General features: G+C 52.4%; 1 protein-coding gene across 20 annotated transcripts in view; it reads left to right on the top strand.

Moving 5' to 3' along the window:
• The window catches only part of SLC44A3 (solute carrier family 44 member 3), a 103,944-nt gene that overhangs the window by 22,229 nt on the left and 68,033 nt on the right, over positions 1–13,682 (top strand). For all 20 annotated transcript variants that reach the window (XM_085023915.1, XM_085023934.1, XM_085023931.1 and 17 more), the window contains 4 exons: positions 2,076–2,236; positions 4,465–4,554; positions 5,710–5,834; positions 10,964–11,150. In XM_085023915.1, the coding sequence (XP_084880041.1) occupies positions 2,076–2,236; positions 4,465–4,554; positions 5,710–5,834; positions 10,964–11,150 (563 nt within the window). The remainder of the gene's footprint in view (positions 1–2,075; positions 2,237–4,464; positions 4,555–5,709; positions 5,835–10,963; positions 11,151–13,682) is intronic.

The raw sequence follows: 13,682 nt of genomic DNA, 5'->3' as shown, positions 1-13,682 counted from the left end.
TAGAGCTTCATTTCCCTCCGGACTGAGAGTGGGCTGGACTGAGGGACTCACTTCTAAAAAGGAATGTAGAGAGAGAAGACTAGCAGCCTCCCAGGGGAGAAACGGGGCAATTACCAACCACCTTCGCCCAGCGATGGAGGTCGGAGGTCCGCGTGGGCCGTGGTGTCATGGCTGCCCTCCTGTCCGCTGATGGGATCAGCCGGGAACAGCGATTCCTTCTGAGTTGTTCTTCCTCGGATCCCATCACGGGTCATGAGAAAATGTGAGGGTCGTTCTACAACTCGAGAGACGTTTTATAAAATACCTGCCCATGAACCTTCAAAAGCGTCAGTGGTATTTGAACCGAGGAAAAACTCGGCCACCATGACAGACCAAGAGAGACCCAACACATAAACGCAGCATGGGATCCTGGAACACAAAAAGGAATTAGTGGGAAATGGTGACTTCCCAGGGAAGACGCTCGTTCAGCTCCTAGTCTAGCATCAATGTCGATTGCTTAATTTTCACAAATGCACCGTGGTTCTGGCAGAGGTTAACATCAGGCAGAGGTGCATGGAAGTTCATGGGAACTCTCTGTACCATCTTTGGAATTTTCTTTTAATTTTATGGCTGCACCCATGGCGTATGAAGTTCCCGGGCCAGGGGCTGAATGCCAGCCACAGCTATAACCTACGCCACAGCCATGGCAATGCTGGATCCTTTAACCTACTGACTGGGCCACGGATGGAACCACACCTCTGCAGGGACCCGCGTCAGGTTCAGTCGAATTTTTAACCCATTGCACCATGGCAGGAACTCCCTTTCTTTGCATTTTTTGAGTAACACTAAAGTTATTCTAAAATTAAAAGTTTATTTCTCGAAACGCTCTCCTCATCTCCATCTTCCCACACTCTTACATTCATGTGGGTGAGGGGCTTAAGTTTCTCTTACCTCTTTTTTGATGAGCCCTGCATGGTGGGGCCTGGCCCTGCACCATAAATCTCTTTTGAGAATATAATTTTTTATTGTCTTTGAGCCTTAGCCACAGACTCCCGTTTAAATTCTGTATTATATTCATATATGCTAAAAATATCTCTCGAATGATATACAAGAAACTGAAATAATTGCTTATGGGAAAATGTAATTTGGTGCCTCAAGAAGAAGAAAAGGCCCTTTCTCACAGTTTATGCTATTGTACCTTTTGGAATCTGAGCCACGTGAATGTATCCGAACTTCAGTTTTCTTAATTTATAAAAACAAGGGTTCAATTGTACTTGAATCAGTCTTGAGCGACTCAGGGACCACTGCTGTACCACGGGGACTCCCGAGAAAGATTCTCCTCTGTTCTGGGTTGAGCTGCTCCCCGGGTTCCGGAAGCCATGTTTCCTTCCTGGCAGCGTAGTTTGGGGACGGCCTGATGTTTCAGCAAGTCGTCAGATAATTGGGCACGTCTCGGGTCAGGATTATTTCCACGGTTTGGGGCCCGCAGAAGGAAAGAACAGGACCCCGTGAAAGCGCTGGTGGCTTCACTTATTACGATGAACCTTCCTGAGCTGTTCTACATTTCAGGAAGGGACCTGGCTGGCAAAGGTCCGCTGTCCCAGCGACCCAAGGTCATTATCAACCCCAGCCTCCTTCATCCACTTATCACCCATTTCTCAAGCCCTCACTCTGTCCATAGCACAACCTCAAGCCTTATCTGTCCTCCAGAGGAGAGAATAAAGCTGGTGGTTTCCTTAGGACGGCTTCCGATTGAGCCAGGCTATGGCTCTGACAGTTCTTAGAGAAATGCGTTCCTTGTGTTGCACTTGGTCGTTTGTATCTAAGAAGGGCCAAGACGCGAGCGTCAGAAATGTGACTCGTCAGCTTGGGGATTCTGGTCGCCATGGGTCCCCATCATCAGTTTCCCGCCCAGGCGTCCGCTGAACACTGCGGCAGCGCGATGCCTGGCTTTCGGAGGTGCGCTCTGCATGCAGGATGCTAAAGCTGTTTTTATTACGGCAGATCCGATGCTGTTTTGGTCACTGAGAATTTTAAATGAGCCTTTTTTAAGATAAGTAATTAAACATCTCTGTCACTTATTCTTTTATTTTTAGCAAGTCTTTTCCCTTGTTTAACCGATGCGTCCCTCAAACGCCTGAGTGCTATTCCCTGTTTGCATCTGTTTTGATCAATGATGCTGACACCCTCCACCGAATCCTAAGTGGAATAATGTCAGGAAGAGACACCATCCTCGGCCTCTGTATCCTCGCATTCGGTAATTTTCAATTAATTTTATTTCAGTGATTTTCCCAAAGTTTCCGTCACTTACGAATGTTGTGCAATGAAAACTAGCCTCTTGACCTAAATATAAAAATCCCCTTTTATGTTTACCTTATAGGTATTCTTGAGTTTTAGGTTCGAGTAGGGGTGGGGGCACAAGACTTGGGGGGGACCAGCTGGCTCTCTGCCAAGAGGCCTCATAGGCAGGGGTCCCCCTGGTGTAGTGACCATGTCATTCCAAGTCCTGCTTCCAGCTCTGCACAAGGCTGCATGTGCAAAGCAGATTTCCAGCTTGTGGCCTGGCCATGAAACCTCTGTCGGAGGGACCAGACACACAGGTCCTCTGGCCAGTGTGCCCTCTTCCCAGAGGCAAGCCACATCAGAAGGCTGCTCAGTGAGCAGGGGAGGAGGGGTGTGCATCCATGTGAAACAGATTCAGACAGCAGTGGCCTGATGCATCCAGCTCCTCCTGGAAACAGGCCTGCTGGGTTGTAAGCGGGTCAAGGCCTTGAGCTGGATAGTGCCTCTTTCAGGCCTTTCTGGAAGCAGCCCCCCACCTGCTCAGGACCATTTGACTTCCCATTTGCTGCTTCAGCCCAGTGAGCCTCTTGAAGAGTCAACCTCCCCTTTGAACAAGTTAGTGCTCTCCGCTGCTGTCGGCAAGAGTCGTTGCCTGCCGTTTACCACCGGTGTTTACAGGGGCTGCCTCCCAACCTCTTGGTTGGAACTCTTTGAATAGCCGTTAACACAATTTTGCCAGTTTACAAACTGAGTTTTCCATAATTTCCTTACCCAAAGGTCACCAATCCTTGAGTGCTTGGGATGCTTAACTAGCCATCGTCATGTAACTTCTGGACTTCTCATGACCCAAATGTGCCAGGCACTGTGCTTGCGCTTAACTCATTAAACCTCAACAGAATCCTATCGTCATTTGTAGGAGAGGAAACTGAAGCTTAGAGAGGCCTGAGGCTTGGCCAAGGTCACACGCCTAGTGCAGGTGACAGAGCGAAGACACAGCCCAGACCTGTCTGATTCCAAACCCATGTTCTTAACCACTGCACTGAAATATCTCTATGTAACCCTGGATTCTTATTTAGAAGAAAATAAAATAGTATTCATAAATTCACTGAAATCCTTAGCATAAACTCATAAGTTCAACTGCCCCCCCAACTGGAAAATAATATGCACATTTTTATGTATACAGTTTATCATATAGTTAGAATCTTAATGTTTTCTTTTCTTTCTTTCTTTTTTTTTTTTTTTTTTTTTTCTGTCTTTTTAGGGCTGCACCCGCAGCATATGGAGGCTTCCAGGCTAGGGGTCAAATCAGAGCTGTAGCTGCTGGCCTACACCACAGCCACAACAATGCCAGATCTGAGCTGCGTCTGCAACCTATATACCACAGCTCACAACAAGCACAGATCCTTAACCCACTGAGAAAGGCCGGGATCAAACCTGCCTTGTCATGGATGCTAGTCAGATTCATTTCTGCCGAGCCACAACGGTTACGCCAATGTTTTCGTTTTTAGAAAGCATTCATCTTTCATATTTAATAAGACTATCTAGGACACAAAGAGCGTTACATAAGCTTGGTATGAAATCAAAAGAGTTTGATTTTTTAAAAAAAGGAACTTTAAAAGGTTCGTTTGAAATTAAAAGAAAAAAGTTTAGGGTATTAGGGAATAATACCTGCTTTCGTTTTTTTTCTTTTTTTTTGGTCTTTTTGCTATTTCTTGGGCCGCTCCCGCGGCATATGGAGGTTCCCAGGCTAGGGGTCGAATCGGAGCTGTAGCCACCGGCCTACGCCAGAGCCACAGCAACGCGGGATCCGAGCCGCGTCTGCAACCTACACCACAGCTCACGGCAACGCCGGATCGTTAACCCACTGAGCAAGGGCAGGGACCGAACCCGCAACCTCATGGTTCCTAGTCGGATTCGTTAACCACTGCGCCACGACGGGAACTCCCTCGTTTTTTTTTCTAATTCAAGAAGAATTCTAGCACTTCCAGAAAGAGGCTTCCTCTAGCCGACTGAACTTGTATCTGCTTCAGAGAGTGGCCTGGGACGTCTTGTTATTTCGTGTGGTGGACGTGCAGGATATTTAGGATCCAAGAAAATCCTCAGCCCGCCCCCTTTTGGACGGTTTAGTCATTACAGCCCCGTCATCGCTACCCTCACGCCTTGGCGGTTGTTAGAATGTATATGTTTTGCTTACGTTTCCAGCCTTGTCTTTGGCCCTCGTGTTCACCTTCCGACTCGTCAGCACCCTCCTGGTTCACATTTTCATCGCCCTGGTTGTTTCGGGATTGCTGTGTAAGTCTTTCCATTTGATTGCTTTCTTCTCGATTAAAGGAGAAGCCTTTCCACTCAGTGTAGAACTTAAGAGTTGGCCTTTTTGAGCTCCGTGAGGTCTTGGGGAGCCTCTCGTCCACCTCCTTCATTTCATAGATGAGACGACTCGGGCCCAGAGGACATGGGCTTGCTTCTGCCTCACAGGTAAGGGCAAAGCGCACGCCCAGCCTCTTGTCTCTTCTGCACTAGGCTGCCTCAGATGCACCCGCCTGGTTGAGTGGTGCTGGTTTCCATACCATTAAAAGTCAGTTCCAGTGCCTGCTGGAAGCCCTGTAAAGGATTTCTTCTGAATTTTCTCGTCACCCGTTGGGTACCCACATTGTCACACAAAGGCTCCGGCCAGTCTGAAGAGACGGGGCCCTAAGCTGGGGCAGGAACCCAGAGACCCTGCCCTGTACCCACCATTTCCCCTTCAGTGCTGGATGCCAGGTCCCTCCCAGAGCTGGTGGGGAGAGGGTCCGAGGGGCACCAGCTATTTTCCATCCTGCAGAGGCTGTTTCAGCTTAACCATTGGCATATGACCAAAGAAATCAACCCTCCACCAGCCACAGTGTTTCTCCCTGGATGATCCGCTCTGCCCTCGGCAGCTTGGAGCCCTGCAGCTGACAGGCGCCCCTCCCGTCCTCCAGCTAGTAAAGGCTGTGACTGCCCGCAGTCACCGTGGATGTGGTGCAGGTGGCATTTAGTACCTGAGTGCTGAGCATTTGCAATGTCAGGGCATCTGACCAGCTTTGCAGGTGCCAAGCCAATACCCAGGCTCCAGCTGGAGTTGTCACCCGCAGAGCTCCCTGGGAAATGGGAGACTCTGGACTCTAATGTTCTTCTCACCATCCTGCCGGTTCCTCCCTGCTTGCACCCAGCCTGTGGGCCAGGCCGACGGGACGCACCTGTGTTCCGGAGTCACCTCCCTGTGTCTCCCACAGACACGTGGCCACCCCAGATCTGGCAGGTCCACAGGGGACCGCCCTGACCCTGCCCCGCTCCTCCAGAGGGCGGGTCACTGCCTGGAAAGCCTAGGGACTTGGGACTCACTGCCTGAGCAGGGCCGCCAGAGTGTGGGGAGGGGCGGCCGCTTCATGGCTTCTGGGCTGAGTTCCGCTGGTGTCTGCTTTCCAGTTGTCTGCGGCGTCTTGTGGTGGCTGTATCACGACTACACCAATGACCTCAGCGTAGAATTGGACAACGAAAGGGAAAACATGCAGTGTGTGCTGGGGTTTGCTCTCGTGTCTACAGTTATCACGGTAAGAAACGCCCCTTCCAGCAGCAGCAGCAGCAGCAGCAGCAGCAGTGGCCGCTGTTAACTCTGCAGTCCAAGGCGTTGGATTTTACCCCCAAACAACAAGCACTTGTTTTCCTCTCCCCACAGAATGTGCATGCGTGTTAGCATCATGAGTGCACACACACTTGTGGTGTGTTTCTGGCTTGGCTGAGATGCCCACATAGGGATGCAGTGATGTGATCAACAAATATGAAAAAGGTCTCACTTCTTTCTAAGTCATTTCTGCCACCTCTGAGGCTGGCTCATCACACTGGCTGATTTGTCGTCTTTGAATACAGTCAAACCACTTCCCCACCACCAGGTGGCTGACGGTGGACACTCTAGAGCAGAGAGGGAGGCAGACCTACAACTGTTCCTATTTTACTGTTTGGAGGAGAGGCCCCCAGCCTCCCGCCAGTGGGTGCCCGGCCCTCTCGAGGGTGTAACAGCTCCACTGCCCTGGAACTCACAGAGCCCCTGGTGCCCAGAGCTGCTGGCCGCTGGACTCATTCAGTTTGCTGAGAAGCTGCCGCCGCCTCAGTGAGCTCCCTTGTTGAGAGCAGGTGAACATAGGATGTGGAGCCTGGAGAAACTGGTTGTTGGGGTGGGGGGGGCACCGAAAATCATCCAGGTCCCCTCCTGGGTGCTGGTAGCAGGGCTGGAATCTCATGCCCTGGAGGGGACTGGAGCTGCCCTCAGGCGACCTGTGGGCATCTGTTAGTGTGTTGCTCACTAACCCCTTTACAGAGGAGCCACAGCCGGGACGTCCCACAAGCCCACGGGATCTTTGAGCAAATGCAGATCCACTCGCCAGCTCAATTCTCTCCTCTCAGGAAACCCCAGGTTCTCACATTTGACCCAGGCCTTGTATTTTCTCCTTCCACGTGAGACGTCACATAAGCTGCATCCCAGGGAGAAGTACACGCTAAAGCTGTTGGGTGTGAGGGGCAGAGGGGCACAGGGCAGGAGGCTGGGAGAGCTGGCCTCCCCCGAGCCGCCCACCTCCACAGCCCCCCACGAATGGCCTCGCGATGCCAGGGTTGGGGGTGCTCTTCCCTGAGGGTTAGGCTGGCAAAGGAGAGAATGTGGGAGCCGAGGGGGGCTGTTCTCACCTGTGTCCAGGGGGAGCGGGAGGGCTGGTACAGAGGGTAGGACCGCACCGCAGCTCACATACCATTTATCCAGCCAGTGTGCCACTGCTCCTTACTGAGTTCCTACCAAGTAGCGGTTGCTGATGAGCTTATTCTCAGAAGAGACCTGGCTTCTCTGTGGCCATCACCATGGACTGAGCACCTGTTAAGGGGGGGCCGCGCACCAGGGGATGGAGCTGGCGAGTCCTAATGCACAGACCGCACAGGCCCCGCGGTGAGGTGGGTTACAAGGCCAGCAGTGCTGTGACACGGAGCACAGGGAAAGACTGCCTTTGCAATCTCGAGCCTAGACCTGTGCCACCCCACCCATTGTGTGACCTGGGAGAAAGGACTTGACCTCGTAGCCCATCTGTCACTGGGAATTCTGCTGCAAGGTTGCCCTCGGGGTGTGGATCCCAGGGGGGCATCCACCACCCAGGCTCAGCATCCCCAGCAGAGAGCCCGCCCTGTTGCTCCCTGGTGGGAGCCCCCAGTGGGGAGGAGGGCCCTGCTGGGACCACTGCCCACCCTGCCTCTCCCTTCTCCCCACCCCAGTCTCAGCCGCCACAGCCGCCCTTGAGCTGAGCAGGGCCAGGGACAGAAAGCACCCCACCCGCCCCCAGCACTGGAGCCCCTTCCCCTCCCCCCTTTGTCACTCCTGCTTTCCCAGGGGAGGGAAAGGGGGTGGGTGTTAGCAGGAGAGAACGGAAGCAGAAGGAGAGTCGCATCCCTCCACCCTCGCCCCTTCTTCCTCCCCATCTCACCTGCCTTCCCCCCGTCACATGTTGGAGCCCAGGAGACCCCAAGCATCCCCCCCAGGGGCCCAAGTCCCAGGGAGACCCTTGTCTGCCACCAGGACCACTTGGGTGAGGACGTGTTCTGTCCTGGGTGCCCAGCAGCTGCCTTATGAATCAACTCGAAAACATTGCTCTGGGCTGCCCGCAAGTGTTATTTAAATGGTTTCCGTGTCACCACTAGCAGCCGTGAACAAGTGGAAAGGTGACGAAATGCTCAGCTCAGGGTGTCAGCCGGGGGCCTCAGCTGAAAGGCAGCACCTGGCATCTCAGAGGCCAGAAAGGTGAGGTCGGGCTTGAGCCCTGCAGTGAGTGGGCTCTGCTGCCCACCCCGCTCGGCTGCACCCGGCACCGTCCCCAGGAGGTCACGCTGATCTCCCTTGAGGCCCGGGAAGTGGCGGTTTCTGATCAGTGTCCTCCTGGTGGACCTTGAACAGGAGGGGACGTTTTATATGCATGCTCCTGCACACACACACATTGCAAGACACACATGCGTTTATTTTATTTTTTAATGATTTTTATTTTTTCCGTTATAGCTGGCTGACAGTGTTCTGTCAATTTTCTACTATATAGCAAGGTGACCCAGTCACACACACACACATATATATATATGTATATATATACATTCTTTTTTCTCCCATTTTCATGCTCCATCACAAGTGACTGGATATAGTTTCCAGTGCCACCCAGCAGGATCTCATTGCTTATCCATTCCAAAGGCAATAGTTTGCATCTATTAACCCCGGATTCCCAAATCGTCCCACTCTCTCCCCCACCCCCTTGGCAACCACAAGTCTGTTCTCCAAGTCCATGAGTTTCTTTTCTGTGGAAAGGTTCATTTGTGCCGAATATTAGATTCCAGATATATGGTATTTGTCTTTCTCTTTCTGACTAGACTGCACTCAGGATGAGAGTCTCTAGTTCCCTCCATGTTGCTGCAGCTGGCATTCGTTTGTTCTTTTTTATGGCTGAGTAGTATTTAATTGCACACACACGTTTGAATACACTCGTATTTTAGCATTCCACTCAGGAGCTAGAAACCAGCTTTATTTGCCTAAGGATTATATCATTTTACTTCATTAAAATTTGTAGTAAAAAACGAAAGTCCCCCTTCCCTGTCGATTGGGCTGGGCACTGAGGACAGGAGATGGAAGTCCCTACAGACTTGCCAACTCCTGTGTTTCCTCTGGCACCTCGCCTGGCTCCTGGGGACGGTCCCCACAGCTGAGGCAGGAGGCTCCGCCCCCGCTGTCCTCTGAACCAGCCGACCATGAGGTCCTTGAGGGCAGCAGTGCCCGAGCCCAGCTGGAAGAGGAAGGGCCTCTTGGGTCAAGGGAGCCGCATGTGTGGGGACGTGAGAGGAGCAGCAGGAAGGGCCGTGCCAGGAGGGTCCTGACTGGCAGTGATGATGGTTTCCATCTTGGTCCAGGAGCTTTGGGGACATGTCAAAGGACTGGGGGCAGGGAAATGACGTCCTTGACCACTTTTCACGAAGATCCCCTTAGCGATGGGTTGGAGGAGGGATTGGGGCGGGGTGGGGGGTCAGAAGGATTAAAAGCAGAAGGTCGTGAGGAAGTTATTGGGGTCTAGATGAGAGAGGATAGGACTTCAGCTATGGCGCCAACAGTGGGAAGAGAGGGGAGAGGGAGACTGAGAGATCCACTGGGTGACTGGGCTTGTGCTGTGTGCACCAGGCACTCTGCCAGCCCTGGACAATGAGGGACGGCCCTGCCCTCAAGGAGCTTGAGGGGATGTGACAGTCAGACAATAAACTTCTACCGTAGAGCCTGTTGAGCGAGACGGTAGGGTAAGTATGGACAAAATGAAGCACGCAAGGAAGGAACTTAATTTGTTTTTGAAGAGTCCAGAAAAAATGGGGCCCCTGGCGTAGGGAATACAAGGGCAATCAATAGATTTGTACGTGAAGGTAACGAATCTGGTTCAGGACAACTTGAGTTTGACACACTGCGTGACACCCACGGCCTGGTCCGTCACTGATGTGCTTACTCATCCAGCACCTAGAGACAGGTGAGGCTGGAGATTTTCATTTGATGGTTATCAGCATCTAGGAAGGATGCTAAAACCACAACGGTGAGAGAGACCCCCTTAAAAAAATCCCAAGAAACCGCAACGGAAGAAGTAGTAGGAGAGTCGGACGCAAGAGCGAGCACAAGAGTCAAAGGGGAAAGTTTTCAGAAAGAGGAGCGGACGGGAGACCCACACACCATGCTGAGGTCAAGCAAGGCCTGGCATGTTTCATGGGGTTTCATGTTTGGAAGGCCAGTTGAGGTGACCTCGGCAAGACCAGTTGCAGGAGAGTAGGGGGGTCTGGAGGCTTACAGGTAGCTGAGGACGCGTGGGGGTACCGCCGTGTGGACTGGTCCTCAAAGAAGCTCGCCTGTGAAGGGAGTGACAGGTGGCAGTGGCTGGGCTGGGATGGGGTGGAGGGAGCTTTGTTTCTTCATGTGACATTTTTATGCAAGGAGGCCAAAGCCAGTAGAGGAGGCAGCAGAGATTCCTTTGAAGCAACTCGTCCCTCATGTCCCCTTGCCCTTCTGCATCTGTCCAGGATGCACTGAGTGTCTTGGGTGCTGAGGAGGGAAAACGAAATAGAACACAGTCCCTGACCCCAGAGGACCTCATTCTCATTTCCTCCTGCTCTCTGACCACACTGGAAGCTCCTTCAGGGCAGGTGCCATGTCTTGTCCACTGCTACAGCTGCAGGAACAAGGAGTTCTGTCGTGGCGCAGTGGTTAACGAATCCGACTAGGAACCATGAGGTTGCTGGTTCGATCCTTGGCCTCGCTCAGTGGGTTAAGGATCCGATATTGCCACGAGCTGTGGTGTAGGTTGAAAATGCAGCTCAGATCTGGCGTTGCTGTGGCTCTCGCCTAGGCCAGCGGCTACAGCTCCAATTAGACCCCTAGCCTGGGAACCTCCGTATGCTGCAGGTGTGGCCCTAGAAAAGACTAAAAAATTTAAAAAAATAAATAGCTGCAGGAACTAGCACAGCAGTCAGCATACATAGTAGATGCTCAATTAGTATTTGAGACTGTACCTATTCCATTATAGTAAAAGTAGCTGTCTTAAAAGAGCTGTTTGTGAAGATGTCAGTAAAATGGTAGGATTTGCTTTAAACTCAACTCAGTTCTTCATTATTTTGAATATTCTAACCCCTTTCTCCCCAGGTAGTTCTGCTCGTCTTGATTTTTATCCTCAGAAAGAGAATCAAATTGACAGTTGAACTTCTCCAAGTCACAAATAAAGCCATCAGCACCTCCCCTTTGCTGCTGTTCCAGCCGCTGTGGACACTGGCCATCCTCATTGTCTTCTGGGTCCTCTGGGTGGCGGTGCTCCTGAGCCTGGGGACGGCAGGTAAGGACGGCTGGGGACGGCAGGTAAGGGGACACCCGTCCCCTTGGAGTCATGCACAGAAGCCTCACCTTTTGGGAACCATTGGCCTGTTTTTGTAGGGGCCAACTTCCCAGATGCAGCTAGAGGCACCTGATGGCAGCAGTGACAGTGCTGGGGACTCTGTCATGGGGCAAAGCAGGAAATTCTTCCTCTTTTTTTATTGGTTTTAAAGAAGCTGAGTTAATGTGTCATGAGAAAGTAAATTCAGTAAGAATTGAAAGAGCTGGGATATGAACCAAAGTCTATAGAAAGAATATTATCAAATATCTCTGGATTTAAATGTGCCAACTCCTACCAACTCGGTAGGTGATGGAATGAACTCAGAAAGAGCGTCTTAAATGTTCTTGTGGGCGTTCCCGTCGTGGCTCAGCAGTAACGAACCCAACTAGTAATGAGGATGCAGGTTTGGTCCCTGGCCTCACTCAGTGGGTTAAGGATCCAGCGTTGCTGTGGCTGTGGTGTAGGCCAGCAGTTGCACCTCTGATTCGACCCCTAGCCTGGGGGCTTCCATAGGCTGTAGGCACGGCCATCAAAAAAGGAAAAAGTTCCTGTGCTCAGAAGCAGCAGCTTAAGTTTAAAGCAAGTGCACACGATTCCTGTTGCTCTGCTCCTCTGTCGTAGCTCCGCTGTGCCTCTGTCGTAGCTCCGTTCCGCCTTTCTTGCCAGAAAGAGTCCTCAGCATCAGCTATGGCACGTCATCAAATACAGGTGCCTGGGCCCCATCCTCAGGTTCTGACCCACTTGGTTTCTGGTGGGGCTAAGTATCTGCATTTTTTGTTTGTTTGCTTTGAATCCCCATAAGAGAACAACCACAGTCCAGAGCAATGCTGTGCAAAGGGCTCTGAAACCGGATAAGGTGCTTGAGCCAGAACCTATCATCCGCCATTGCTTCCTCCATCTGGAAAGTCTTGCTGTGAAAAAAAAAAGAATGTCAGCGGAAAGAAGCAGGGGGCCTAGGGATGCAGTTGCCCCCTGCTTCTGACACAAGCTCCTTATCTCCTCACGGACCAGTCGCAAAGAGGGTGAGCCAGCCCGCTGGTCCGTGGACCCCACTTTGAGTGAGACTATTCGAGACCTTCTCTCATCCACTCCTCTCTTGCTTTGGTTCCAACCCAAACTCCCATTCTGATGCGGGTACGAAAGAGTGAGTTCCTTTCTGAGACTGTCACCGGGCAGATCAGGACGACAGCAGATGTCAGAGCAGCAAGGCGAACGTGCTTCCTTAACGGTGTATCAAGTTTATTTGGCTCCAGTCGTATCCTCGGGAACATCTGCTGTGTCGTAGATTCTTAGCCCACTGGGTTCCCCTCCACCTCGCCGTCTCCCCGGAGTAAACCCGCCCCTTGGAAATTATTTCAAGATGAGCAGCCAGGGCCGGGCGGGGTCTCTGAAAGCTTGCTGCGGGCCCCACAGTGCACTTGCACTGGTTATCCACAGGGAACCTCGCTCGGACAGGTCCAGCACGGTCCTCATTCAGGACGCGTGTATGTGACAGTGACTGAACGCTCAAAAACAGTGGCTGAAATAAGATGAAAGGTAATGTCTCTGCAAGGGGGCGACCTCGTGCCCACGTGACGGGGTCACAGCCCACGCCCCTTCTTTCTCCTTCCACAGCCTCACGTGCCTGCTTCCGCCTCGCAGCTGAAGTAGATACTCGTGATCCGGCCACCGTGTCTTATTCCGGCCTTAGGAAGGAGCAGGGAGGACGGGGAGCCCCTCACTCACCCCCCCCCGCCCCCCAGAGTCATGACTCTACTTCCACCTGCACCCACTGGCCAAAGCCTGGCTACAGGCCACCCCTACCTGCAGGGAGGGCAGGAAGTGTCATCTGGGCAGCCAGGCACCGTTTAAAACTTACAGGTGCTGTTACCAAGAAAAGATGAAGATGGAAGAGCAGAAATTGCAGGGCAGGTGGAAGTCTCAGCCAGGGTAGCACCGGGGAGTTGTCTTCTCGCTCATTCTCTGAATGTGGTCTCTGGCCTGGTCCGCAAGGAAGGCAGTGGCATTTGCTGAAAATTTCCTAACATCTGAGGTCTGTGCTGGGTGCTGTCTGATGTTCTCTCCTCTAAGCATTGCAGCCCCCTTTTGAGCCCGTGTTACGTTCAAGTTATGGGCCGAAACACTGAGTTCCCGAGAGAGCCGTTTGCTGGAGGTCATTCAGCCGGGACGTGAGCCCTGGACCAGAGCCTGTGCTCTGCCCCTTCCTCCTGTGTCCCCGTCCCTTCCTTGTGTGTCCCTTGAGTCTGGAGTTCAAAGCCCTGACATCAGCTGAGGCCTTCTGAGGTGTGTAGGTCCAAGTTGAAGCAGTACTGTGACCTCAGCAGCTGGCTGGTGGGCGCAGAATGGGTCTGTGTGAGGTGCTGTCTGGGGGCCCAGAGGCAGCGCGCTAGGGCCAGGGGCTGGGGTCAGAGCAGCTAGGGAGGATGGGTGGCGGGAGGCACGTGCTCTGGGCCGCGGACTGCGGCTGAGCCCTGGCACTGAGCAATCACAGAG

Source organism: Sus scrofa, chromosome 4 (assembly GCF_054392235.1).
Source record: "Sus scrofa isolate SSC_HxYL_T2T_F1_AM1 chromosome 4, Sscrofa_HxYL_maternal_Yorkshire_Landrace_v2.0, whole genome shotgun sequence".
Lineage (NCBI taxonomy): Eukaryota > Metazoa > Chordata > Mammalia > Artiodactyla > Suidae > Sus > Sus scrofa.
The sequence above is the reverse complement of the archived record's forward strand: the minus strand, read 5'-3'. Positions and strand labels throughout refer to the sequence as shown.